At 38.9% G+C, this 26,412-nt stretch overlaps 1 protein-coding gene across 4 annotated transcripts in view; it reads left to right on the top strand.

Annotated features, from left to right (window-relative positions):
* ARHGEF7 (Rho guanine nucleotide exchange factor 7) overlaps nucleotides 1-26,412 on the top strand; it is a 189,298-nt gene that overhangs the window by 140,265 nt on the left and 22,621 nt on the right. For all 4 annotated transcript variants that reach the window (XM_074963778.1, XM_074963783.1, XM_074963800.1 and 1 more), the window contains 8 exons: nucleotides 701-760; nucleotides 1,978-2,124; nucleotides 3,738-3,824; nucleotides 7,185-7,263; nucleotides 10,234-10,373; nucleotides 11,820-12,044; nucleotides 15,219-15,312; nucleotides 24,200-24,289. In XM_074963778.1, coding sequence (XP_074819879.1) covers nucleotides 701-760; nucleotides 1,978-2,124; nucleotides 3,738-3,824; nucleotides 7,185-7,263; nucleotides 10,234-10,373; nucleotides 11,820-12,044; nucleotides 15,219-15,312; nucleotides 24,200-24,289 — 922 coding nt within the window. The remainder of the gene's footprint in view (nucleotides 1-700; nucleotides 761-1,977; nucleotides 2,125-3,737; nucleotides 3,825-7,184; nucleotides 7,264-10,233; nucleotides 10,374-11,819; nucleotides 12,045-15,218; nucleotides 15,313-24,199; nucleotides 24,290-26,412) is intronic.

Below are 26,412 nucleotides of genomic sequence, written 5' to 3' on the forward strand. Positions count from 1 at the left end.
TCCAGGTGGATTGTGTTTTGAACCTGTCTCCTAAAAACTATAATGAAGGCTACTCAAGGTTTTCCTCTTACAAGAAAGGATTTTTTTTTCATAGTAGTGGTCTTGTTGTTCAAATGCTCCCTACTTGATACAGTCTCACTTACTTCTATTGAAATATGCCTGGCAATGAGACCTGGAAGTGTTCTAATGTGGTAGTGTTTTAAGGGCCTACATTTGCATTTAAATGTTTTATTAAAAAAAAATTTGGGGGGGTGGAGTTGGTGTGTCATGTCTGTGATTTGCCAGCTGTGATAGTGTTCCATGTTAGCATAACCTGAAAAGAAGAGCATGGTTTAACTGTGACAATAAGGAAAGAGCAGTATAAGAGCATAAGATGTATGTTAACCTTTTTAAAGGAGTACTAATGGCAGAAACTTAAGTTTGCAAGTAATCTTTTGAAATCTAAGTCAGGTATATTTTTTCCAGACATTGCTTTATGGATTCATGAAAGAATAGCATTAGTAGTAACATCATCAGAGATTCTGCATTCTTGCTACAAGTGTCCTATCAATGGAAGGAGGCAATGAAGAAGGCATAAAGAGGAGAACAAAAAGGGTTGTTACAAGTGTTACAAAGTTGTCTATACTGTAGTTACTATGCCTCCTAGGAAACATTTCATTACCATCCCCGGGAATTACAGTACTATTGTTTTTGTTTTTAGGATTATCATCCCGATCGACCAGACATTCAGAAATCCATGACAGCCTTCAAAAACCTTTCCGTAAGAATTTTGGAGAGTAGATGTGTATTTATTTAGGAGAATGCTTGCTAATTTCATGCCCTGTAAAAGTTAATATTTTGATATGTGAAATCTTTAGAAATGTAGGGCTTGATTCTGTGCTCAGGCATAGTGAGGTGTGTGGGAGGTGTGCGCTGGCAGCCTGTTCTAGCTCCTTCATTCTTGTTTGCCCAGCCCCACTGGAAATTAAGACAGTACATTAGCAGCCCTAACTTAATGTCAGTTGAAAATTAGGTGTAGTAGAGCTCTGCTTTACCTCCTCCCTTTCCAGTCCACTCCTTGCTTCCAAATCATCTCCCTTTTAGCTTTACACCAGAAGAAGGCTCACCTGCACCTAGAACTTGTCCCTGGCCTTCTCCAGCCACCTTATGGCCTATTTGTGCCGCTTAGGGAATGTGGTGATAGTGAGCTAAGGAATCCAGCCTGTAGTGTACATCCCTAGTGCAAGGGCGCAAGAGTAAAAATGAGCATTACATCATTGAAGCCTAGAATGGACGAGCTGAGATGCTCCTGGTGACGGGGATAAGACCTGTCAGTTCTAACATGGATATCCAAGCAAAGAAATAAGAGGTGTGGTTGTAAGTGACATGTGTGTGCAACCCACTAACACTTTTTGTAGCTACTAAAATAGTCAACATTGTGTGTTTCCTGTTGGATGGGGCTGCGCCATTAGTGTGACTTCGTTATATATATTTTGTGGCCACTGTGAGACTTGGGGTCCCTTTTTCTTGGATGCCGTAAAAACAAGTAGGAGGAAACAGCCCTTGCCCCCAAGAGTTTCAGACCAGATGAGACAAGTGGGAGAACAAATAGCAGAAAGGATAAGGGAGGGAGTATGAATTAGATCTGTATTTCTGCTTTCTGCTGGGCTAGCTCGTTATTGTTTGGGAGTGAATAATACGCATAACATTAGAAGCGGCTCTAAGACTCGAAGAACAAGGTAGTGACTTTTTAAAGGGATGTTGAGATCAGTAAATTAAAAGAAAAGTAGTAGTTTTGTAATTAACAATGTACATTTTAAAAAGCTACTTTAATGTAGTCCACTGAAAGAAATACTTCACACGTGAAAGCTTTGTCACTGTGCTTTATTTTATACTTCAAGCAGAGCACTGAGGACAAGTAATTACTTCAGCTGATACTGACTCCTAATACAGTTCACGCAGACACCACCTTATTAGCACCTTCTCTATCTTTAACAGGCTCAGTGTCAAGAGGTACGGAAAAGAAAAGAACTTGAACTCCAAATACTGACGGAAGCCATCCGCTGCTGGGAGGGAGAGGACATTAAAACACTGGGCAATGTAATTTACATGTCCCAGGTCATGATTCAGTGTGCTGGAAGTGAGGTAACGCAGTTCAATCTTCATTAAATATTCTTCTCTTGCAACTACAATTAATAATGAATAAGGGATTGTATGTGTTAGAAACAAGAAGACCACTCCAAGAAAAAGAATGTAGACTGAACAAATTTTATGTAGTATTTTGTTTAACCTAAGTGTCCTTATAAATGGGGGAAACTACTCTAAGATGTACAAGCTCAGCTAAAAGCTGACTAAATTGTATAGCCAGATATAGCTGTTGGAAACATTATAAAGTCTTAAGGGGTTGTAAGAGAGTCCAAAGTGCAAATTAAAGGGAATTTTCTCTGTGTATTGGTTACATTACAAAATAATTTGCCATGGTAGCTATTACTACATGGTAAAGACAATATGGAAATACTTTATGTTGTTGTTGTCCCAGACATACTCCTCCTTGGTTGATGGGGTTTTTGGACACCTTCCTCAAATATTGAATATTAAAATGACAAAAATCAGGGGACTGAGTGATTCTGGGGAATTGTAATGCCTTTCACCTTGAGATCATTGGTTTTAATGCCAGCCTTGCTTTGTAGTGATCGGAAATCTTTACTTTCTGACCCATGTGCAGTGTCATATATAAAATAATTGAAGGTCTCTTTCTCAGTTTCCTAACACACAAGCAACCACATCACCGAAACCATCACCACAGTTGGCACTAATTGACAGGCTGGTTGGCAGAGAGGCCAAAGAACTGACTGGACCTGAATTATGAGCTATGCTTTAGAGATGGTCTCTGTGTCAGGATTGAGGCCAGACCTATAGCCAGCTAAATTGAAGTGGGAAGGCAGTGAAAAACTCAGGAGTGCAGTTGCAAAGTTTTTGCATAGGAAAATTTAAAATATCAGATGCACTATCCTGAATTTTAGAAGATTTTAAAACCATTTAAGAACAAAGCTTGCGCCAAAAAAAGTAATGGTATGAATCCAGATTTCTGCCATAAGGCAACTTGCCACTGTAGCAAGTTAGGTTCTTTTATAACACTCATAAACATATGTCTTACCCAACAAAACCCCAGACTCCCTCAAATACTCTCATATGTCTCTTATCAAATGCATATGAAAACCTTGGATCCTCAGCTTGGGTCGCTTAGCTTATTGGCCGTGAATTTATAAGTAGCTATGCCATTTTATCCCAGCTGAGAAACTGGCCTATAGTATACACAAATATTGAAAAACTCCATTTAGAATACTTTGGATTAAGAGAACTTTTAGGAGGGGCAGAGAGGGAAAATGGTAAATATTTTGCTTTAAAAAAAAAAAAAAAAAAAGACAACTCCTAAATAAAGATAGCTAGAATGAATGAAATGTCTCATATACAACAGGAATCCCATGAGTGGCAGTATAGTCAGTTGCTAGTGTTGAGGTTTATTTCTTCAAAGTAACTTGCAATATACAAACCTGAATACAAGAGCTTGTTACAAACCTTTTTGAACAGAAAATTGAGTGCAGTTTGACTCCTCTTATTGCTAAGTATACATAGGTTAACTTTTGCTAAAAGTAGGGTAGTATTGGTACTACACTAGTGAATGTTTTAAATACAAAAAAATTAGGGTCTACTGCCTTATTTATTTTTTTTAATTGTTTTCTTTGTTTTTTCACAAGGAAAAGAATGAAAGATATCTTCTTCTCTTCCCTAATATTTTGCTTATGTTGTCTGCCAGCCCTAGGATGAGTGGGTTTATCTATCAGGTAAAACAGATGTTTTAACCATGGTTATTCACAGCAAACTTAAAAAAAGCTTTCTAAACTTATTTTCACTTCTCTTTCTATATGTATTCAGTATGCATATGTACTCTGAGAGGCAGAATTGTCCAGCTATTGGGATCCTAGGTTCTGTTTCTGCCACTGATCTGCTATATGAACGTAGGCGAGTAACTTCAACTCTGTCTTATTGTTTCCCTACTACTGATACTTTCCTTTGTAAAGTGCTGTTAGATTTATAAAGGAAAATGCAGTATAAGAGCTTATTCATAATATTACATAAACTGTTAAGCATTCAGGTTGCGACGTCAAGCACTCAGAAGTTAGGAAATTCCAAAATTATTCAGTCTCCTAACAGTTATGCATTATGATACAGTCTTTAATTCTAAGATCACATACTGTTTTTTTCCCCCAAAAGTCCCCTTTTTCATTCTGTGTTTTTTATAGTCCGCATTCACAGTGTGGCCCTAGGCCTTATTTAACATTCATGTATGCACTGCATAAAAAATTATTAACTTCCTTATGGGTGTTTCTGTGATGCTGTCACCATAATAATTGAGTGCTAAGCAGTCATTAATAAATTTATCTTCAGAATATCCCAGTGAAGTGAGGTAAACATCTAGGACTGAATTTTTCAGAGTACTTAGCATTATACAACACGCATGTTCAAAGCTCATCTTCCATTGACTTCAGTTGCAGCAGCGAGTGCTCAGCATTTCTGTAAATCTGGCCCCACCCGTCTCATGTTAGGCACACTGAAAATAAGGAACATGCCGTTGGTGGTCACCTATGAAAAGTTTGGTTATTCTTTGAGTGGTGGGCCCAATGGCTGTTCACTGTGGGTATGCACACGCTCCCAGGCATACAAGCCCAGAAGATTCTTTTCTAGCAGTGTGCGTTGGTCCGTGCTTCCTTATCTTGATGACTTACTTCTCGCAGAGTAATCATCTCAGGAAGTCCAGTGGACAGTACACTCCCTCCTCAGCCTCCTGCAATCCTTAGGGCTTCAGGTAAAGCTAGAAAAAGTCCACTTCAATCACCACGCTGATTATAGAATTCATTAGAGTGCCTCTGGGCTTGACTTCAGTCAAAGCTTGCTTACCTCAGGACAGGAGTACAGGTACTCCTTTTCTTTTTACGGATACAGACTAACATGGCTGCTACTCTGAAATCTATTACCTCAGGACAGGTTCCTCATGATGAGAGACCTCCTTTCCCAGCTCTGACTGAGTCCCCAAACTACAGCTTGTCCCTGTCTGGTCCTTCTCGACTACATGGGCGGCTGCATGTACATAACACCCTTCTCCAGACTCCTCCTTCGTTGCTTTCAGGCATGGCTATGCACAGTATAAGTGAGTTGTGAACCCTCAGATCGTTCTGTCTTCTCTTACCTGGTGGGAAAATGAGAAAGCCCCCTCTATCTTTAAAGAAACTAATCACATGCACCTTTCCTACTGTGTTGGGGAGCACATCTGGACAAGCAAGTAGTGCAAGGTTCTTGGACCCAACAGGAATCCTAGCTACATATCAGTCTACCTGAACTTTGAATAGTACAGGAGGCTTGCAGAAGGTTTCTGCCTTTCCCACATTTCCATTGTGTTCTGGTCATGTTGCACAACTTAACTGCAGTTTTATACATAAACAAGCGTAGGGGGTAGCAAGCTCTGCCCATATTTGCACAGAGGCCATCAGGTTCTGGAATCGGTGCCTTTGACACCAGATCACTCTCTCAGCAGTGTGCTTTCCCAGAATAATGAACACCCTAGCAGACAGTCTCAGCAGACATTTCCACAGGCAACACTATTGGGAACTTCGCAGCTCAGTGGTACAGAACATCTTCCAGCTTGGGGGGTGGGGGAGGAGCCACATCTGGCTATGTGATGTTCATAGGGATAAAAGCGTCCCTAAGGTTACATCTCAAGTTCATCACAGAGGTTTCCTCCGAATTCCACTTGAATCAGGCCAGACATCTACTGGTGTTCCACACAAAACGTCGTGTCACTAGAGAAGACAGAACACTTAATTCTTTGCTTGTTCATGGAGCTGTTACCTTCTATCTACAAAGGACAAAGCTCCTTAGAAAATTCCCAAGATTATTCATCTCCTTCACTGAGTGGATGAAATTTTATCACAAAGGCTGTTGAAATGGATTTTGGGCTGTATTTGGCTGCATTTTGAACAAATGGAAACCCATCCTCCGCAGAGGGTGATGGCTCATTTGACTACAGTGTATGCTACCTCTGTAGCTTTTCTCCAAGGTGTACCTCCAAAAATCTGTAGAGTGGCAACATGGAGCTTACTACGCACCTCTACCGGGCACTATGCAGTGGTCCATGCTACCTCAGCAGGTATATCCTTTGATTCAGCAGTCCTATATTCCATCGTGCAGCACGGGTCCTCGCACCCTCCTCCTCAATGAGTACTCTTGTGAGTTGCCTACAGTGAATACCCATAGGGACCAGCATTCGAAAAAGCAAAAATAGGTGACTATTTGTGGAATTTCCCTTTGTATATATACTTATTTACACTGGAAACCTGATTCTAAGAGTTAGCCATCCAGTTAGCGCACAGAAACGTATCATGTGGCCTATATATGCCATCAAAAGAAATCAAATGTTGAAAACTGAATACTTGAATGAGCTACAGACCAAAAATTATGTGCAGAAATTATTGAATCGTTTTAATTTAGTATTAAGTAAACATGAGAAAACTGCAATCTGCTTGCAGACCATTTTAGGTCAGAAAAAGAAGTGTAATATGTTGACTGTGTTATTCACTGTGAATTACCTGCCCAGTTCTGTTTAAAGCCTTGGTACTCTTGCATAAAGAATTTTATAGGTTTTGATGACAAGAAGGGACAGGTACTCAGTTTTTCATGTCTTCAGAAAGACAGCTCCACTGTATCATAGGATCTGCTGGCATCATGCTGGTGTCTTGGTTCAGTACTGTCTCAGATAGAAGTTCCATCTATAGTACTGAATTATCAACTTCACTAAGTATGGAACACGTGTGGAAATATGTGTTCCTAGTAGGTCTCAAATCCACAGATGGTCAAGGTCCTCTTAGTGAGTTTGCATTGTAATGTATTTACATGCACTACCCATAGCTCGTGCAGATTTCAAGTTGACTCATGATATTAAGCACAGAAGTTGTTCTTGTCACAAAAAGCTATGTAATTTGGTTATTCTTTTTCCACGGTATTTTAAATATTATTGCTGATCTAATGTATATGTTTCAATTTACTGGTTTATCATCTGTTTGAATTATGCATATTTTAAATGTCTGTATTTTTAGCTATTAAACATCTTTGGGTTCTAAAAGAAAAAAAACATGTTACGACTTTTCTAGGGAAAACTGCCAATGACAGGAATGACCATCACAAAGCTAGAAGACAGCGAAAATCACAAAAATTCATTTGAAATCGCAGGTAATGTTCATGAACATTATTGATTTGTTTTTGTTGATCAAAGAAACATAGGGTTGGAAGGAACCTCAGGAGGTGATCTAGTCCATCTACCAGCGCTGAGGCAGGATTAAATACAGCTAGATCATCCCAGTTCATCTTACCAGTTCTTTAAAACCTCCAGTCACAGGGATGCCACAGCCTCCTAGGTTTAAAATAAATTAAAAAAAAAAAAAAGACTGCCCATCCCAGGCTGTGTGTGCCCTTGACACTCCGTTTATTTTGTATCATTTTAACTCCACTGTTCTCTCCCGTGTACCCCAAGCAGCACTTTTTATAGTAAACATAAGCTCTTCCCTAGGCCCTTGGCCCCATCAACACAATTGCCTAGACCCTCACAAATGTTTTCTCCCCCTCTTCCCTTTAAAAGCAAGGAAGAACAGACAAGCCTTACAGCCTGTCTCTAACAGTCAGCAAATTCAGGCTACTACTTTGGACCAAGAAAGGAAGAAAATTCTAGAGGGTCTCTGTCATAAATATAAAGGGAAGGGTACCACCTTTGTGTAAACAGTGCTATAAAATCCCTCCTGGCCAGAGGCAAAACCCTTTCACCTGTAAAGGGTTAAGAAGCTAAGCTCTCTGTTTTTAACTAACTTTACAACCGAGAGTTAGAAAGAAAACAAAACAAAAAAAAACTGGCTTGTAAAATTTTGCTGTGCTGTAACCTGATAGCTGTTCTCAGCCTACAGAAAAATCCTTTTGTTATGCCTGCTGTTCTGTCCCCCAGGCACAAGGACATAATCTAGTAATAAGGACAGCTGCAATCACCTTTTACAAAAGCTTTTAAAATCCTGCTGTGCTTCTGGTTCAAAATGATCCCACCACTGCCACCATATCAAGGTTCCTTCCCCACTCTGAACTCCAGGGTACAGATGTGGGGACCTGCATGAAAGACCCCCTAAGCTTATTCTTACCAGCTTAGGTTAAAAATTCCCCAAGGTACAAACTTTGCCTTGTCCTTGAACAATATACTGCCACTACCAAGCGTTTTAAATAAAGAACAGGGAAAGAGACCACTTGGAGACGTCTCCCCCTCCCCCCCGCCCAAATATCCCCCCAAGCCCTACACCCTCTTTCCTGGGGAAGGCTTGATAATAATCCTCACCAATTTGTACAGGTGAACACAGACCCAAACCCTTAGATCTTAAGAACAATGAAAAATCAGGTTCTTAAAAGAAGATTTTTAATTAAAGAAAAGGTAAAAGAATCACCTCTGTAAAATCAGGATGGTAAATACCTTACAGGGTAATCAGATTCAAAACATAGAGAATCCCTCTAGGCAAAACCTTAAGTTACAAAAAGACACAAAAACAGGAATATACATTCCCTCCAGCACAGCTTATTTTACAAGCCATTAAACAAAAGGAAATCTAACACATTTTCTAGCTAGATTGCTTATTAACTTAACAGGAGTTGGAAGCTGCATTCCTCATTTGTTCCTGGCAAAAGCATGACACAGACAGACAAACCCTTTGTTCCCCCCCTCCAGATTTGAAAGTATCTTGTCCCCTCATTGGTCATTTTGGTCAGGTGCCAGCGAGGTTATCTTAGCTTCTTAACCCTTTAGAGATGAAAGGGTTTTGCCTGTGGCCAGGAGGGATTTTATAGCACTGTTTCCAGAAAGGTGGTTACCCTTCCCTTTATATTTATGACAGTCTCTAACAGAGAATTCGCTACCAGAAGCAAACTCCCATCACCAAGGGGCCTCAGCTCAGGTTTCTCCACTGGTGGTATGTTGTGGGGAGAGAAGCAGTTGCTTAGGTATATTCCTGGCCATTTATTGTATTATAGATTAACACAAACACCTTACAATTGCCCCAGAAAGCAAAAGGATCCAGTGCAGGTTACTGAAGACAAGTTTTACGTGCTCACAGTAAAACAGACTGCATAGCAAGTGGGCTGCTCTGCTGAATTCTGCACCTGCTTCAGTTTCTGGGTAAATTTAAGGTGTTGCCCCAAGTAGATTCTATTGAAATAGTTTAATTTCAGGGGGACAAAGGTGTCATGAGGGTCATAAGGCCTACGGCCAAAAGAATAACCTCCTGGCTATATGATGAGGGAGAAAAAGCCAAAGCTAGTTATTGCTGCTACCAATTGCTGCTTTCAGAGGCAGCTGAAAATCTAACCTCGCATACCTTGTAGCAAACCAGAACAGCCAAGGCCCGCCCGCCCACCCACCCACCCTCTCGCTCACTCTCTTCTCAGCTAGCAGCCCTGACGTTGTCTTCATAGTACCCTCCAGTTGCTTCCCCCAAGTGATACACTTTCACCCCAGTTTTATTATCTAGTTTAAGTGTCAGGCAGCCAGACTGGATCAACCCTTAAACATTGAGTAGTGCAATCAACTGTTCTGGCCAGGTCAAATGAAATGGAGACTCTAAGCTGTGTCATCTGCATACTGAAGATTCAGCAATCCATGTCTCCTCGCTAACTGTGTGCCTTAATCTTGTGGTTCTGTACCTGTATAGAGTCTAGGGAGAAACTGTAGGGTTAGATGCTATCTGCAGAGTTGTTGTAGCCGTGTCAGTCCCAGGATACTAGAGAGTCAAGGTAGGTGAAGTAGTATTTTTTTGTTAGATGCTGTTTTTTGATTGCTTGATTGTTTGTTTTTGATGGAGGGGCCTCATCTGCGTTTCTCAGTCGAGACCAGGATGACTTCAATTGCTAGATCAATTTCTTTGCATAAACGTTCCTTAATAAAGATAGCAAAATGGCCTGTGTCTATAAAGAGAGACATCTGAAGAAAAATCTGTCACAGTGAGGAAAGGAGTTGAAATATCATTCCTTCGGACAGAAATTACACTTTTAAGTCTTTGTTCAGCTCTTAGGTATTACAAGGATTCGGTGTGTGACAAAAACCGATTACTATTTTAGTGTTTCTAAAGAATAAAATAATTGTTTTTTAGACTTTCTAAATCTTGTGTTTTCTCCTAGGAAATATGATTGAGCGGATATTAGTATCGTGTAACAACCAACAAGATTTGCACGAATGGGTGGATCATCTGCAGAAGCAAACCAAAGTTACAACTGTTGGGAATCCCACTATTAAACCTCATTCTGTGCCATCTCACACTGTAAGAAATATTTCAGTCATAGGGGCTGAAACAAACAAGCTTTTGCTTGAGTTGTTAGGAGAAAGATTATCTGGATTATAAATCTCATACTACTATATAAATCATTCTAATTTTTTTTTCACCAGTAACAGGAACCAGATGTTTTAATTGACCCAATTTGTTTTTTACCCAATTTGCTTTATATATTTTCAAAATTAGAAGAAAGGTTTGGTCACTCATGCACAGATACAAAATATATATTGTAATTTAACACTTTGGCTTCAACAGATCAAAAGAAAATTCCCAGGAAATTTGTGGTTAAGGCTGAGACTCCATCTCTAACTTACTACTGTTATGCGTGAATATTGCATTTGATATTTTCCTTTAATGGTCCTTAGAATAATGGGTTATGTTGCATCACCATGGCAAAGCAGGTTAAGACTGTTTGGAAACTTGTTTTCACCACAACATTTTTTTCTGTTTAAAAATGCTTTTTTTCAAAATGTTGTTTTTGATGAAAGTGTTGGTTTGGGCTAACGTTCCTTCAGGGCAAAGAAACTTGTAAACGAAAAAAATGTTAGTTTTGAAAAACCTTTTGGGAAATTCTGAAGTATCATTTTGAATTGCAATTTATTTTAGAGCTTTTTTTCATTTGTATATGATTTTTACATCATTTCCTAATATGTCAGTTAGAGCCATGCACAATTTACATTGCTGTTTTTGACATGTCATAACGTAACATTCTCTTCGTACTTTAAATTTTACGTTAAGTGTTATATTTCATGTATTTTATTTGTGTCAGATTGTTTCGTTACAACACAGAGGAGACACTTGGACCTAGAAAAGAAGATAAAATGTTTCAGTCTGTACTAAGTAGCAGCTGTCTACAATGATTTTAAAAATAAAATAATAAGATATTTCAACTATTATATTATGCCATATTATGATGTCACTAATAGTACTAGTGGATGTTATGAAATAATGGAAAATTAATGGAAAAATGGAGAACATGTTAACAAAATTTGTAACAAAATTCTGAAATGAAAATTTTATTAAATTGATTTGCAGGCAATTTGGAAAATATTTGTTTTTGTTCTAATTCAGTTCAAAAACTAATTTCCAAATGTCCCCACAAACCAGAACTTTTGAGTTTCAATCTGCTCTGCAAGTAACTTCCTGGCAATTCTAAATTTGAGTGAGTTAAGCTAAATTGTTCTTTTGCGCTCACTCTTTAAATGTGAAACGTGAAAGGGGTGTGAGCAAGGATCTCGAAGCTGTTGTGGTTCAATACATACTGTTTCTGTGGTAGACAATAATGGTTCGTTGAATGAAATTATGTTCTGTTGTGTCAGTAATTATTATTCAGCTTTTAAAACTGTGCTAGTTGGAGCTGTAATAGATAGAAATGTTAGGTAGCCAGTGTAAGTGATTTTGTCTGTTTTTGAAAATTACTTTTTAATTTGGCAGCTTCCTTCTCATCCAGTAACACCATCCAGCAAACATTCAGACAGCAAACCAGTACCACTGACCCCTGCATACCACACGCTTCCACATCCTTCACATCATGGGACTCCACATACCACTATAAACTGGGGACCTCTGGAACCTCCTAAAACTCCCAAACCTTGGAGCTTGAGCTGTTTACGACCTGCACCTCCTCTACGGCCTTCAGCAGCTCTCTGTTATAAAGAGGTGAGGTATCGGAACCCAGAAATGTGACCATAAAAGTACAGGACTACACTTAAGAGGTGTAACTCAGTTCTTTTCATATCATGATCTTACATAGTTCTGTATGTGTGTTTATATTCTGTATGTTTTCACTTCATTTAAGTTAACACTGAAACAGTGGTAATTGATTAGTGCCCACTTGTATTCATTATTATTATTATTATTATTTTATCATCATCATCATCTATTGGGGCAGATGGAATGGAAATCCTCTGCATTCATGCATCCCTATCTGCGCCATGAAGATTTTCTCCTAGTTTTTTTTTTTCTACTTCCCATATACCTAGTTCTCTGTATCCTGCTCTACTTCTACCATCCCTCTGGTCCGACAGGGTGCGAGAAACACCTTTTGCAGTGAGAGAATGCTGTGTTTAAAATCGACCAAAGTGAGACATTCTCTCGGTAACCTCAGAGATCAGAGTGTTGCCACTGCTTGCTGGTGAATGGAGAAAGGTCCAGAATCAGCAATCTAACCGGCATTTTCTGCTGCATAGGAGTCTCAAATAGTTTTGAGTATCTACAGTTGTTATGACTAATTTCATTCCTGAATATTAAACTGTTGTTTACATGCACTTAGTAAACCTTTAAATTTAATCCTAGGAGTTTTAGTATATGACTTTTTGTGCATCAGCTTCAAATTGTGGTATCATTTATGACGACGTGTAATGATTCTTCATTCTTCTTTATACCCCACCCCTCATCCTTTAATGTTGCAGATTTTAATCTGGGCTGTAAAAGAAATACAAAATTATTTTTAGTAATCCACAAAAGGATGGCAGTGGTAGACTAACTTGTTCTTATCACTAAATTCTGCCCTTCTGTAAAAATGAAGAATATTTAAAATGTTTGGTTTATGCAGAATTTGGTGGTGTGTGTAATTTGATGACAGAGGCAGCTGTGTCTAGTAAATTAAGCCAGAGATTCTATTACTGACTTGCTGTGAGACCATGGGTAACTCACAGCTACTTTGTCTCTCTCTATTTACAAGCTGTAGAATGGGGGAAATAGTGTTTAGTCACGTTGATAAAGCATGCTGAGATCCTCTTATGGGGGTGCACTATAAAAGGGCAAGGTAATAGGCATATGACAGAGAAGTATTATACTTTATTCAGAAGCAATATTAAACTTCTGTTGAAAAACTTGTTTCATGCATTGTCATGATTCTGATTTAATGGTAAGAACCAATTCCCAAAGGAATGTGCACAATTGTTCCTGCAAATATCTTGAGTGTGCATGCAGGAGATGAGTTTGAAATTTGAATTTTTTGCAGGCACACAAATTGTGCTCTGTTTACATTATGGGGTCAGTCTTTTGACAAACAGTTGTCACTCATGAAACACTTAGGCAAAAAAAAAAAAAAAAACAACAAAAACAACCACCACCACCACCACCACCACCAAAGGGAATGTGGGAGAGAGATGGCCTTTAATTTGAAGGTTAAACATTTTGATTTAATTACTACGTTAGCTTATTCAGCTGCAGTGCATGTCCATCTTTTAAATTAAATATATAAATTAAATATAAGTAAATATAAGTAAACTTCTTTCATGCATTGGTATTTATAACATTTGTTTAATTCTTAAATGTGGCAAAATTTCACTCATCTTTACAGTGCTTAGTATATGACTGAATGTTTGAAACCTATCTTCATCCTCTTTGGTCTTTGTCCTGCTCATTCATCTTTTCACTTTCTTGTTCTACACATGTATAGAGGCTGTCTTGTATTCTGAAGGTAAGGGGTAGATCAGTATGTATTTTGTATCCTTATACATTAGCATGACTCACTATAGAGCAGAAGTGTAGAATCTCTGTCAATGTATTCTTTTGCTGTAGCTCTCTCCTTTCAAAGCTATAACAAGCACTCTTCAAATTTTGATTTAAAGAAATAGATGTGTATAACCTACCAACCTTCCACTTTAGGGCTTATTTTATCTGCTTCTAAATATGATGGGTTTACCCCTCAAAAGTTAAGAAAAACACTTTGTTTGTGTCCCGCTTGCCGTTGTTCCCTTCGCTCTAGCTCCCAGACAGCCTGCATATTTACAGCAGCATTGCTGTGTATTTCTGTTAATAAGACTAGAACAGAGGTGGGCAAACTACGGCCTGTGGGCCACATCCGGCCCGTGGGACCCTCCTGCCCGGCCCCTGAGCTCCTGGCCTGGGAGGCTAGACCCCGGCCCCTCCCTTGCTGTCCCCGCTCCTCCGCAGCCTCAGCTCACTGTGCCGCTGGCACAGTGCTCTGGGCGGCGGGGCTGTGAGCTCTTATCGGGCAGCACAGCTGCAGAGCCGTGGCCTGACCCGGTGCTCTGTGCTGTGCGGTGATGTGGCTGGCTCCAGCGGGGCGGCACAGCTGCCTGTCCTGGTGCTCTGGGCAGCGTGGCTGTAGCACCGCCAGCCACCGGTGCTCTAGGCAGCGCGGTAAGGGGGCAGGGAGCAGGGGAGGTTGGATAGAGGGCAGGGGAGTTTGGGGTGGTGGTCGGGGGGATGTATGGATAGGGGTAGGGACGGTCAGAGGGCGTGGAACAGGGGGGTTGAAGGAGGGCAGGGGTCCCCGGGGGGCAGTCAGGAAGGAGGGGGGGTTGGATGGGGCAGGGGTCCCAGGAGGTGCAGTCAGGAATGAGAGGAGGGGTTGGATGGGGCAGTGGGGGGCAGTCTGAGTCGGAGGGTCTGGGAGCGGTCAGGGGACAGGGATGGGTGGATGGGTTCCGGGGGGGCCGTCAGGGGACAGAGAAAGTGGGGGTTAGATGGGGCAGGAGTCCTGGGGGGGCCATTGGGGGCAAGAAGCAGGGGGGGTCGGATAGGGGGCAGGGGCGGGGCCACGCCTGGCTGTTTGGGGAGGCACAGCCTCCCCTAACTGGGCCTCCATACAATTTCGGAAACCCGATGTGGCCCTCAAGCCAAAAAGTTTGCCTGCTCCTGGACTAGAAGATTAACATGCAAACAGCCAATGGGGTTGGGGGAATAAGTGGATTCAAGTAAACTTGAAATATGCCAAAAATAATATCAGCCAGCAACATTTTTTGTAGCTTTATAAGATTTTTACAGTTAACAGCTACTTGAACAGAAATTAAAATTTCAGCATTTGGAATTTTTTTTTTAAAAAAAAGAAGCTTTACTTTTTCTTTTCTTTTCACCCAGGATCTCAGTAAAAGCCCTAAAACCATGAAAAAGCTGCTTCCTAAGCGCAAGCCTGAACGGAAGCCATCAGACGAAGAGTTTGCACTGAGAAAAAGTAAGTGAGACTGAATAAATATCAGTGTATTCACAAGGTGCCAGTGTATATAAAAGAAAGTTTCAGAGAAATGGATGGTATTTTAATTTTTTTTTCCCCATTGAAAATTGCCATTTTCAACTTTCTCTAGGTACTGACACTGAGATCTGTCAGGGTAGGTCATTTTTTAGGTCTAACAACTGTACTGATATTTCCTTAGAAACAGGGTATTTTCTGTATGTCATTTATTTGCGACAGAGGTCAGTGAAAGATCTGGACTTTCATGTTCCATAGGCTATAAGACAAAGCTAGAGAAGTTTCCAAGGAACAAGATGAGTTTATAGATAAAAAATACCATAAAGAACAAAAGCTTAAGCAAGTATAGAGGGAGCACTGGCAGTATAATAGAAGTGTGGGGGAAATAGGAAGGATGAAAGAAAAGACAAGTGTTGTTAACTGTGTTATCCAGGGGGGAAACAGTTTGTATTCTGCTGTCTTAACTTCAGTCCAGTTCTGTCTATTTAGTGTGTACTAATATGTCCTGATTCACATGTGCGCATGGATAAGTAACAATTGTGATAACAGGGGTCTGTGCGGCGCTTAAAATAATTAAGCCATTTATGTTGATCTAGTTCATGTACTCAAAACCACATTCGCTTTCCTCAGTTTTTGTCTACTTCTGTATCCTTAAATTGTGGGCTCCTTAGAACAGAGACATGTCTATCTTGAGTTTGTGGAACATGTGAAGCACATAGTGAATGCTGTCATAAAGAATCGCCATACTTTGAGTTGAGAAGGAATTTTTCCCATGACATTGTGACAGGTTCGGTCACAGAGATCCCCTTGGGACTGTCACCTGATGTGCTGAAATTACCTTTGGGCCCGTTTTCCCTGCCAGCTTGGGACTTCCAGAACCCTGTCTTGTTGATCCAGACACACTAGCCTGCTGCAACAGAGACCCAGGGGCTGGTCCATGCCCCCAAAGCTGCAGACTTAACTGAAAACAGCTCAGCAGGGTACTTATCTCCAGACACCCAGCTCCCAATGGGATCCAAACCCTAAATAAATCCATTTTACTCTGTATAAAGCTTATACAGGGTAAATTAATAAATTGTCCGCCCTCTATTAGACTGATAGAGAGATATGCACAGCTATTTGCTCCACCAGGTATTAATCACTTACTCTGTGTTCATTAATGAACAAGAGTGATTTTATTAGGTATAAAAAGTAGGATTTAAGTGGTTTCAAGTAATAACAGACAGGACAAAGTAAGTCACCAAGAAAAATAAAGCAAAAACACGCAAGTCTAAGCCAAATACATTAAGAAACTGATTACAGGTAATATCTCACCCTCAGAAATGTTCCAGTAAGCTTCTTTCACAGACTAGACTCCTTCCTAGTCTGGGCCCAATGCTTTCCCCTGGTACAGTCCTTGTTAGTTCCAGCAGACATCCTAGGTGGTAAGCAGGGGCTTTCTCATGACTGACCACCTCTTTGTCCTGGTCCACCCCGTTTTATAGCTTTGGCACAAGGTGGGAATCTTTTCTCTCTGGGTCCCCACCCCTCCTTCTAAATGAAAAAGTACCAGATTTAAGATGGATTCCAGTATCAGGTGACATGGTCACATGTCCTGTGAGACCCCAGCCTCCATTCTTCCTGGGCTGGCCCACAGGTACCCAGGAAGGTTTGTAAGTAAACAGAGCCATTTACCGTTCATTGATTCTGAAGCGCCCTTAATGGCTTCCACTTAATATGTTTACATTAGTAATACAAGTTTATATCTTATTCTCCTAACTTCAGACATAGAAATAATACATGCAAATAAATAGGATGAACAAATTTAGTAGATTATAAGCTTTGTAATGATACCTTACAAGAGACCTTTTGCATAAATCATATTCCAGTTACATCATATTTACAGTCATAAGCATATTTTCATAAAGCATATGGAGTGCAACGTCTCAGACACCACTTGCTGACTTACTGTGGGAGCTTTCTCTTTCCCTAGGATGTGCTATGGATTTCTGATGGCAGGAACTTAAGTTAGTGAAGGGAATGATTTGTTGTTTACACATATGTTGATGGAAACTTTAGTTGAGTAATATGTGGATAGCTGATTTGTCCATATCAAGTTTACTTGCATGACACAGTTGGGCTATAAAGCTTGGATTGTTTGTTATTAATGTGCCAGCTGCATAAGCAAGCATCCCTCTCACTAGAACCTTGCATATGGATGGAATGAAAGACAGTGGAGAAGACATAAGGCCTCCTCAAGAAAGGAACTTGTTACCAAGCACAGATACAGGGCCTCCCATGAAGAAACTTGTTCCTTCCTTTTTTTATATATATATGTCATGGCTTTGGCCTTTTAAACCAATTACCAATGAGTTGTATTCTACATCATACCAAGACATCTTGTCAATGTCCTTAATGCAGATTGGCCCAATAAAATATTTAAAAGTTAGTTTTGTTGTTACGTTCTGTGGTGGATGTAACTGGATACAGCATATACCCGGCCCTTGAAGGAATTCACATTGTGTGAGTTTGTTTGAAGTAGTTCTAGTGTAATTTTATTAAGCAAGTTAAAAGAAACTTGTTGGGAGTTTAGGAAACTAACTACTCTGGCCAACACTTCAGTATTTGAATGGGAGCTGTGAGAATGCCTTTGCAACTCTGAATATCCAAGCCATTGTTTGTTTAGGTGCTTAAATATGGCATTTGATGCTATACAGTAATTAACCAAATTTGAAAATATTGGGCTATATGGTTTTGAATATAATTTTTGATTCATGGGAAAAAAATGTTCTTTGAAAATTTACGAAGTCTGAAACAGATTATAATATACAATGATCATCATTTCACCACAATATTTTCTTCTTTAAAAGCGATTCTTTTTCCATTGAATGCATCCGATGAAGTGAGCTGTAGCTCATGAAAGCTTATGCTCAAATAAATTTGTTAGTCTCTAAGGTGCCACAAGTACTCCTTTTCTTTTCCTTCTGTCTTTCCATTTTAAGAACATAAGAACAGCCATAGCGGGTCAGACCAGTGGGTCCATGTAGCCCACTGTCCTGTCTTCTGACAGTGGCCTGTGCTGGATGCTTCAGAGGGAACAAACAGAAAAAGGCATTTATCAAGTGATCCATCCACTGTCATCCAGTCCCAGCTTCTGGGACTCAGAAGTTAGTGACCCATCAGTCTTGGCTAATAGCCATTGATGGACTTGTCCTCCATGAACTTAACCAGTTCTTTTTTTGAACCCAGTTATATATTTGGCTTTGGCAATGAGTTCCACAGGTTTACTGAGCGTTGTGTGAAAAAGTACTTCCTTTTGTTTGTTTTAAACCTGCTGCCTATTCATTTCATTGGGTGACCCCTGGTTCTTGTGTAAGGTGAAGGGGTAAATAACACTTCCCTATTCATTTTCTCCACACCAGTCATGATTTTATGGACCTCTATCATCTCCCCCCTCAGTTGTTTCTTTTCTAAACTGAACGGTCAGTCTTTTTAATCTTTCCTCATATGAAAGCTGCTAATTATTTTTGTTGTTCTTCTCTATACATGTTCCAATTCTAATACATCTTTTTCAAGATGGGGTGACCAGAACTGTGCACCAGGGTGTGGGCGTACTATGGATTTATACAATGGCATTATGATCGTTTCTGTCTTATTATCTATCCCTTTTCTAATACTTCCTTTTTTTGACTGCTGCTGCACACTGAGCTGGTATTTTCAGAGTTTCCATAATGACACCAAGATCTCTTTCTTGACCACAACATTTTGTCTGTTTAGTTGGGATTATTTTTTTCAGTGTGCATTACTTTGTATTTCTCAACATTGAATTTCATCTGCCATTTTGTTGCTCTGTCACCCAGTTTTGTGAGATCCCTTTGTAACTCTCTGCAGTGAGCTTTGGAGTTAACTATCTCGAGTAATTTTCTATCATCTGCAAATTTTGACACCTCAGTGGTCACTCACTTTTCCAGATCATTTATGAATATGTTGGACAGCACAGGTCACAGTACAGATCCTTATTTAACTCTTTCCATTGAGAAAACTGATAATTTATTAATACCCTTTGTTTCCTATCTTTTTAACCAGTTACTGATCCATGAGAGGACCTTCCCTCTTATCCCAGGACTGCTTACTTTGCTTAAGAGCCTTTGGAGCCAAAGGCTTTCTGAAAGTCCAGAAACTGGATCACCCTTGTCCACATGCTTGTTGACCCCCTCAAACAATTCTAATAGATTGGTGAGGAATGATTTCCCTTTACAAAAGCTGTGTTGACTCTTTCCCAACAAGTCATGTTTATCTGTGTGTCTGATAATTCTGTTCTTTACCATAGTTTCAACCAATTTGCCTGGAACTGAAGTTAGTCTTACCAGCCTGTAATGTAACGTCTGAAGCCTTTTCTTAAATCGGCGTTACATTAGCTACTCTTCAGTCATCTGGAACAGAGGCTGATTTAAGCAATAGGTTACAAACCACAGTTGGTAGTTCTGCAGTTTCATATTTGAGTTCCTTCATATTTCTTCGGTGAATCCCATCTGGTCCTGGGACTTATTACTGTTCAGTTTATCAGTTCATTCCAAAATCTGCTCTACTGACATCTCAGTCTGGGACACTTCCTCAGATTTGTTGCCTAAAGAGAATGATTCGGGTGTGAGAATCCCCCTCACATCCTCTTCAGTGAAGACCGATGCAAAGAATTCATTTAGCTTCTCCACAATGGCCTTATCTTTCTTGAATGCTCCTTTAGCATCTCGATCATGAAGTGGCCCCACTGATTGTGGCTTCCTGCTTCTGATGTACTTAAAAAAAAAATTGCTGTTAGTTTTTTGCTTTTTGCTAAGTTGCTCTTCAAATTCATTTTTGGCCTGCCTAATTAGACTTGCCAGAGTTTATGCTCCTTTCTATTTTCCTCAGTAGGATTTGACTTCCAGTTTTTAAAGGATGCCTTTCTGTCTCTAACCGCCTCTTTCACTCTGCTGTTTAATAATGGTGGCATTTTTGGTCCTCTTACTGTTTTTATTATTATTTGGCATATACATATAGTTTGAGCCTCTGTTACGGTGTTTATAGTTTCCCTGCAGCTTCCTTTCACTTTTGTGACTGTTCCTTTTAATTTCTGTTTAACAAGACTCTTCATTTTTGTGTATTTTTCTCTTTGAAGTTAAATGCTACTGTGGTGGATTTCTGTGGTATTTTCATCCCTACAAGGATGTTAAATTTAATTACATTATGGTCACTGTTACCGAGCAATTCAGCTATATTCACTTCTTGGACCAGATCCTGTGCTGCAGTTAGGACTAAATCAAGAACTGCCTCTCCTCTTGTGGGTTCCAGGACTTGCTGCTCCAAGAAGCAGTCATTAATGGTGTCCATAAATTTTATCTCTGCATCTCGTCATGAGGTGACATTTACCCAGTCACTATGGGCATAGTTAAATCCCCCATTATTATTGGGTTTTTTGGTTTTATAGTCTCTCTAATGTCAGAGACATTATACAGTCACCGTTACCATCTTGGTCAGGTGTTTGGGAGTATATTCCTGCTGTTTATTATTATTCAAGCATGGAATGTCTATACATAGAGATTCTGTGGGAAAGTTTGATTCATTTAAGATTTTTATTATAGTTGACTCTATTTTTTCTTTCACATATAGTGCCAGTCTTCCCCCTACCCCCTACCAGCATGACCTACTCAGTTATTTCTATATATTTTCTACCCTGATATTACCAATTCCCATTAATTGTCATTCCACCAAGTTTCTGTGATGACTATTATAATCAATAGCCTCGTTCAATACTAGACACTCAATTTCACCCATCTTAGTATTTAGACTTTCTATTTGATATTGTTAAAAAAATAGATTTGTTTTATCCATTCCGCATCTTCACAAGACTTTCATTCTGGACTGATCAAATAAGAGGCATTCCTTTTTATTTAAATCTACTGTCCTCTCAAAATCTTCAAAACAAAAGAGAGTAATGGTTCCCTATAGTACAAAATAAGTTGATGCTGTTTTAGTTCTCTCGTTCGTCCCCAATCACAGAAGAGAACGTTTGGGGAAATCTTTTTTATCAGATTCTGCTGAGTAATAGGTAAGTGCAACAGAAGCTCTATCTTTAATGTGACAGTTTTGTTCTGTTCTAGCAACACACAGCAATGGCATTTTTATCCAAGTGAATTGTATATCTTTACTGATATTTTTATTTTAAATCCATTTTAAAGGACCTATACAACATAATTACATTAGACCATTTTTCTTGTTACTCTTTAAATTTACAAAGCATACTTCCTTTAAATGTTTATCTTAAAGATTGGTTTCAGAGTAACAGCCGTGTTAGTCTGTATTCGCAAAAAGAAAAGGAGTACTGGTGGCACCTTAGAGACTAACCAATTTATTTGAGCATAAGCTTTCGTGAGCTACAGCTCACTTCATCGGATTGTAAAAGATTGTAAAATCTTAAAGATTGTAGATCTTAATACTGCTTCCCAGTAATAAAATATTAATTACTAGTACTAATTGATACAGTTGGCTAGTTAGAGGTGCAGAAGCCACTCAATTTAAAAACAACTGTAACATCCTTTTCATTACTATGACTTTTAAGTGAGTGGTATGATGGTTACAGATGGGCTGATGGGGGCGGGAAATGGATCTGTGATCTTAAAATGCCTTTGTGTTTCACTTTTATGCCATTTAAAAGCAGTTATGTCACAAACTTGATTATTTGAGGAGAATGTGAGAAATAAAGAATTTAAAATATGGAAGAAAGGATAGAATAGAACCGAAAAACAAACAGTTCGCTACTAATCTGACCATCTTTTAATTTCAACAACTGCTGAAATACAAATGTTTTAATCTATCACAGCTTCTATAATTAGGAATAGAAATGAAGCAATGTTGAGAAACAATGTTGAATTTGATGTATTCTAACCAATGGAGATCAATTAAGTAGTAAAGAAACTGCTGCCATGCAGTCCCAGTACAACAGATCCCATCAGATATTTGTGTGGAACTTCAGTAATCACCAGCATGCAGTTGCAGTTTCATTCCACTTCTCCAAGATACCAAGCAAACACCTGCAGCCTGAGAGATGATCAAAGCACATGCACTAACAGGAGCTATTGTTTAGTTTCAAAGAAAGATGAAATAAACTTATTTTTTTAATTGAAGGATATCTTTTCAAAATTACAGTTATCAGCACTTTTGATGTAAAGGATGGCTTGTCTGCTGAAAGGGAAACTTGATGACTTTGTTTGCAGTGACTTTTACTTACTTGAATAACTTCACTGATGCTGCCAGATACTCATCTTTCTTTTTCCAGTAATTAGTCGTCTTTGTCCTTCTGTGTTAATTATGCTTTGAACAAATAAATCAGATACATGAGATATACCAACCAAATACTTCCATGGACCTGGGTATAATGTAAGAAAGTTAATGCGTATGTAATTACTAGTTCTCCAGCTCTACTATACTAAACAGTACACTGGTGTTACATCCTGCCTAGAGGAGTTGCTTTGCTGACAGATTTTTGCATTTATTTAAAAAAGGAAATAGTTCTGGAATAGGTGGGAAATGTTTGGACATCTTAAACATTATTGGGAGACTCATGTTGCTATGAGCTCTTATTAGTGGTATTTGCAAACAGTCATCACTGGTGGATATTCTGTAGAGTATCTGTTTGGTTGTGATCATAAATACTTGAAAATAAAAATGGGATTTCTGGCTGTCTTGCCTGCTGGAAGAAGATTGTGTTACTTGCTGACTTTGAAAGACCTTCAGATGTCCTCAGTGAAAATCTTCAAGGCCAATGGTATATAAAGCTTTGTGGGGATGGGAAAAAACAGATGGAAATTTAAAAACAAACCAACCAACCTTGGTGAAATTCTGGCTCCATTGAAGTCGAGACTAAAAACTCCCATTTACTTAAATCGTGGTCAAGATTTCACACCCTGTTCTTAGCTGAAGCAACTTTGATAAAAGGATCTAGTTGAAACCCAGGAGGTACAGATTTAGCTTCACATGGGTTTTTTTTAAATTAACTCCAAAGCAAATATTCTTAGAATTTTGTGTCTGGAATGTTTTCTCTGCTCTAAGCTCTGCTAAGAAACCTACAAGCTTCACTTAACACAGTCTGAAAATAGCTGTCAAATGCTGTCTCATTTCACAGAAGTACTCATACGGTAAGTGGCATTTTTCCTGATGGACACAAGACTGAAATTGTACAACAGTATATGTTGTAATATTATGCTGAGTTTAATTTTCAGATTTCTAGATTTCCTTTCATAGTATTGGTATGGAAAAACTATATGTTTGTATCACTTGTGAACCTTAATAAAGACTTAGTTGTTGAACTACATGATGCTCTTATTTATTTGCTAGAAGATAATATTCCATTCCTTGTGTTTCTCTAATTAAACTGTGATATGAATTAAGGTGCAACTAATAACTGTTTGGGTGTACTTTTTATGTCTGATTGCGGTTTGCACAATACCAAAGAGGGAAGACATGCTTCTTTGAAACACTTATATTCCACATAGCTCTCTTTGAAAAGAAACAGAAAGGGGCAGTTTTAAAATATTCGGAAACCTTCTTTAGGTTTGGCTTAATTGCCCAGTTTTGAGGTGTTTTTCAATACATTTTATTATAATATTTAAGTATATATTTGTTTTTTAAAACTCTTTACTTTACTTTTCGCTCATTGAAACTCACTCCTGAATATAGATTAAGGTATCATCTACAATTTGTGGGGGTAGTTCAGGGTGGTGATAAATAGACTCACTGAGTTGAACCTTAGTTGAATTATCTGGTACTTGTCTCTCGGCTTAAAACGACTTTACAGTTACATGACTGACTTAATAACTAGAGCCATGGTAAAGGTTTATTTTTCTGTTGACTTCAGGTACAGCTGCATTGGAAGAAGATGCTCAGATTCTTAAGGTCATTGAAGCATACTGCACAAGTGCCAAAACACGCCAAACACTAAATTCAAGTAAGTTAGAAAAGGCTAAAATAATTAACCAAAATGCTATTTAGATACATAACAAAAACAATGGTGGGTTCCAACACTACAAATAACGGGATGTGTCCTAAGAAAATCAGCCTTTGGAGTGGGTCTCGGTGTGGGGTGCTTGGGCACTCTACTTAGAGCATCAGAAGCCCTGCTTGAGGTCCAGTTTCGGTGAATATAATCCATATTACTAAATTTGCCATGGTATGAAACCTGTATCAAGCGTGCAGCAAGGACTGGGAAGTGTCTGGATTTAATGACACTTGTAATACACTTTCTCAGAGAGAAAATGGTAAGTGCAGAGGTAAATGGAAGAGCAATATTCATTTTAGGTTTTGGGGCTATATCTGCTTTATGCCTATGAGGGTTCTGTTCAACAAGATACATGGTTTGCTCAAGGGCTTCTGAGAAACCTTCGCTCCTATTGTGGAAGGGTAAATGGGGCATATAAAGTTTTCCTTGCCACTAGCTGTTAAATATTTATTATTACAAATTTTAATCCTCTCTTATAATAATTTCAGGGAGCAACTGTTAATTTTCTTAGATCTCTGTCTTGGGTAAGGTTGCCATTCTCAGTTTTTCTAATTTACAATCAGCTGATTGGTACTTACAACGCACATCCTCGCTTAATCTAAAACAAGGCTGCAGTTGTGGAGGTCCTTTGTGTTGTAAGTAAAACACTCCACATAGCAGGGGAATCCACCAGCATGTGTTACGTTTATGTAAGGGAGGAGAGCATGCTGTTCAGTTTGCTCCAATTTGCACAGTTTTGCCATTGAATATAAACCTTGTTTAGGAATTATACCTCTGGTATGCTGTAAAATGATCCTGAGATAGTTATTGTTTTTATTGTTGTCAGCAATTATTAGTGTGGACATTGTAAATAATTCATTGTCCATTTAAATTGTTTAATTTCCAAGTATTTGTCAGTGTTTATTACCAAAACAGTTTTTTGTGCATACTTCATTTCCAAGCAAAAACATTTTAGACTGGCAATTGGAAAGTCAAAAAATATGACTGGAAATTTAGTGCACAAATTCTTTAACGTGTTCAGTTGCCTGCCTTCTCATCACCTTGAAAAATCCTACTTTGCATGCAAATATACTTAATATTAGAATTTGGCTCTTTGTATGAAGGAAGAATTTATTGCAAGGTTATTTTATGTATATTTTTGATTTTCATTTACTTTGTTTCAAGCTAAGATGTGTATGAAAAGGTCTTCAGGTCTGTCTTTGTGATCCATTTTATCAAGTTCTAAGTCTTCAAGGTGATAAAATTGAAGTAATTTATTAGCTCATCCCTGTTTTGGACCGGTTTCAGTTTCCACAAATTTGATTTTAGCCCTGTGATCATTCTGTTTTATTGTGGCTTACCTAGTAAAAATGAAAGAAACAAGTTTACTGTTTAGAATTCTAAAGACAAATTATGGAGCAAAATAAGGCTAAATTAAATTATTGCTATTTTAAATGTCACAACTGTGCTCAGTTGGTGGTGATCATTTTTCAAAGATAATCTGACAAGAAATGGTTTGTGAAACATTTAATTTTTAATTATGCAGTTGTGTGTGTACACAGAAACATACCACTGATGCGAAGTATATTTTTGCTTTTTTCCCCCTATTTTTTCCTTTCTATGTATATTTAAGAAATATACATAGTGCAGTAGATATCATTACATACATCAAAAATCAACAGCTTTTATTTGCATTTAACCGCACTAAGAAACAACTGAAGTATCAGTTACATGCACGGCCTCTTCTGTTGTAAAGGCTGGGTATTGGCATTAAAATTTTAGGTTTTCTTCCATTCCATGTCTAGCTTTCCATCAGAGGTGGAAAAACTCCATTTGGTGTTGGGATTGCTTCTGTAAGAGTAGCAGTGCATTTCAAAAATTACCAGACACTTTATTAAAATTGTCACGTTCTTTTTGTACCCCTTTCTTACCTCTGTGTTCACATTCTGCCTGTCCCTCACGGCGCTGATTTGGCAATTCTGCTAGTAGCACCTTCTGTCTGGCATCCAGGAGGTGCTGCTTTTGGAAGTGCAAATTCAGCACAGCTAGGGCACCAGTGGATTGGAAGGCAGTGGCATGAGAGGTAGGACAGC

The sequence above is a fragment of the Natator depressus genome, chromosome 1 (assembly GCF_965152275.1).
Source record: "Natator depressus isolate rNatDep1 chromosome 1, rNatDep2.hap1, whole genome shotgun sequence".
Classification (NCBI taxonomy): domain Eukaryota; kingdom Metazoa; phylum Chordata; order Testudines; family Cheloniidae; genus Natator; species Natator depressus.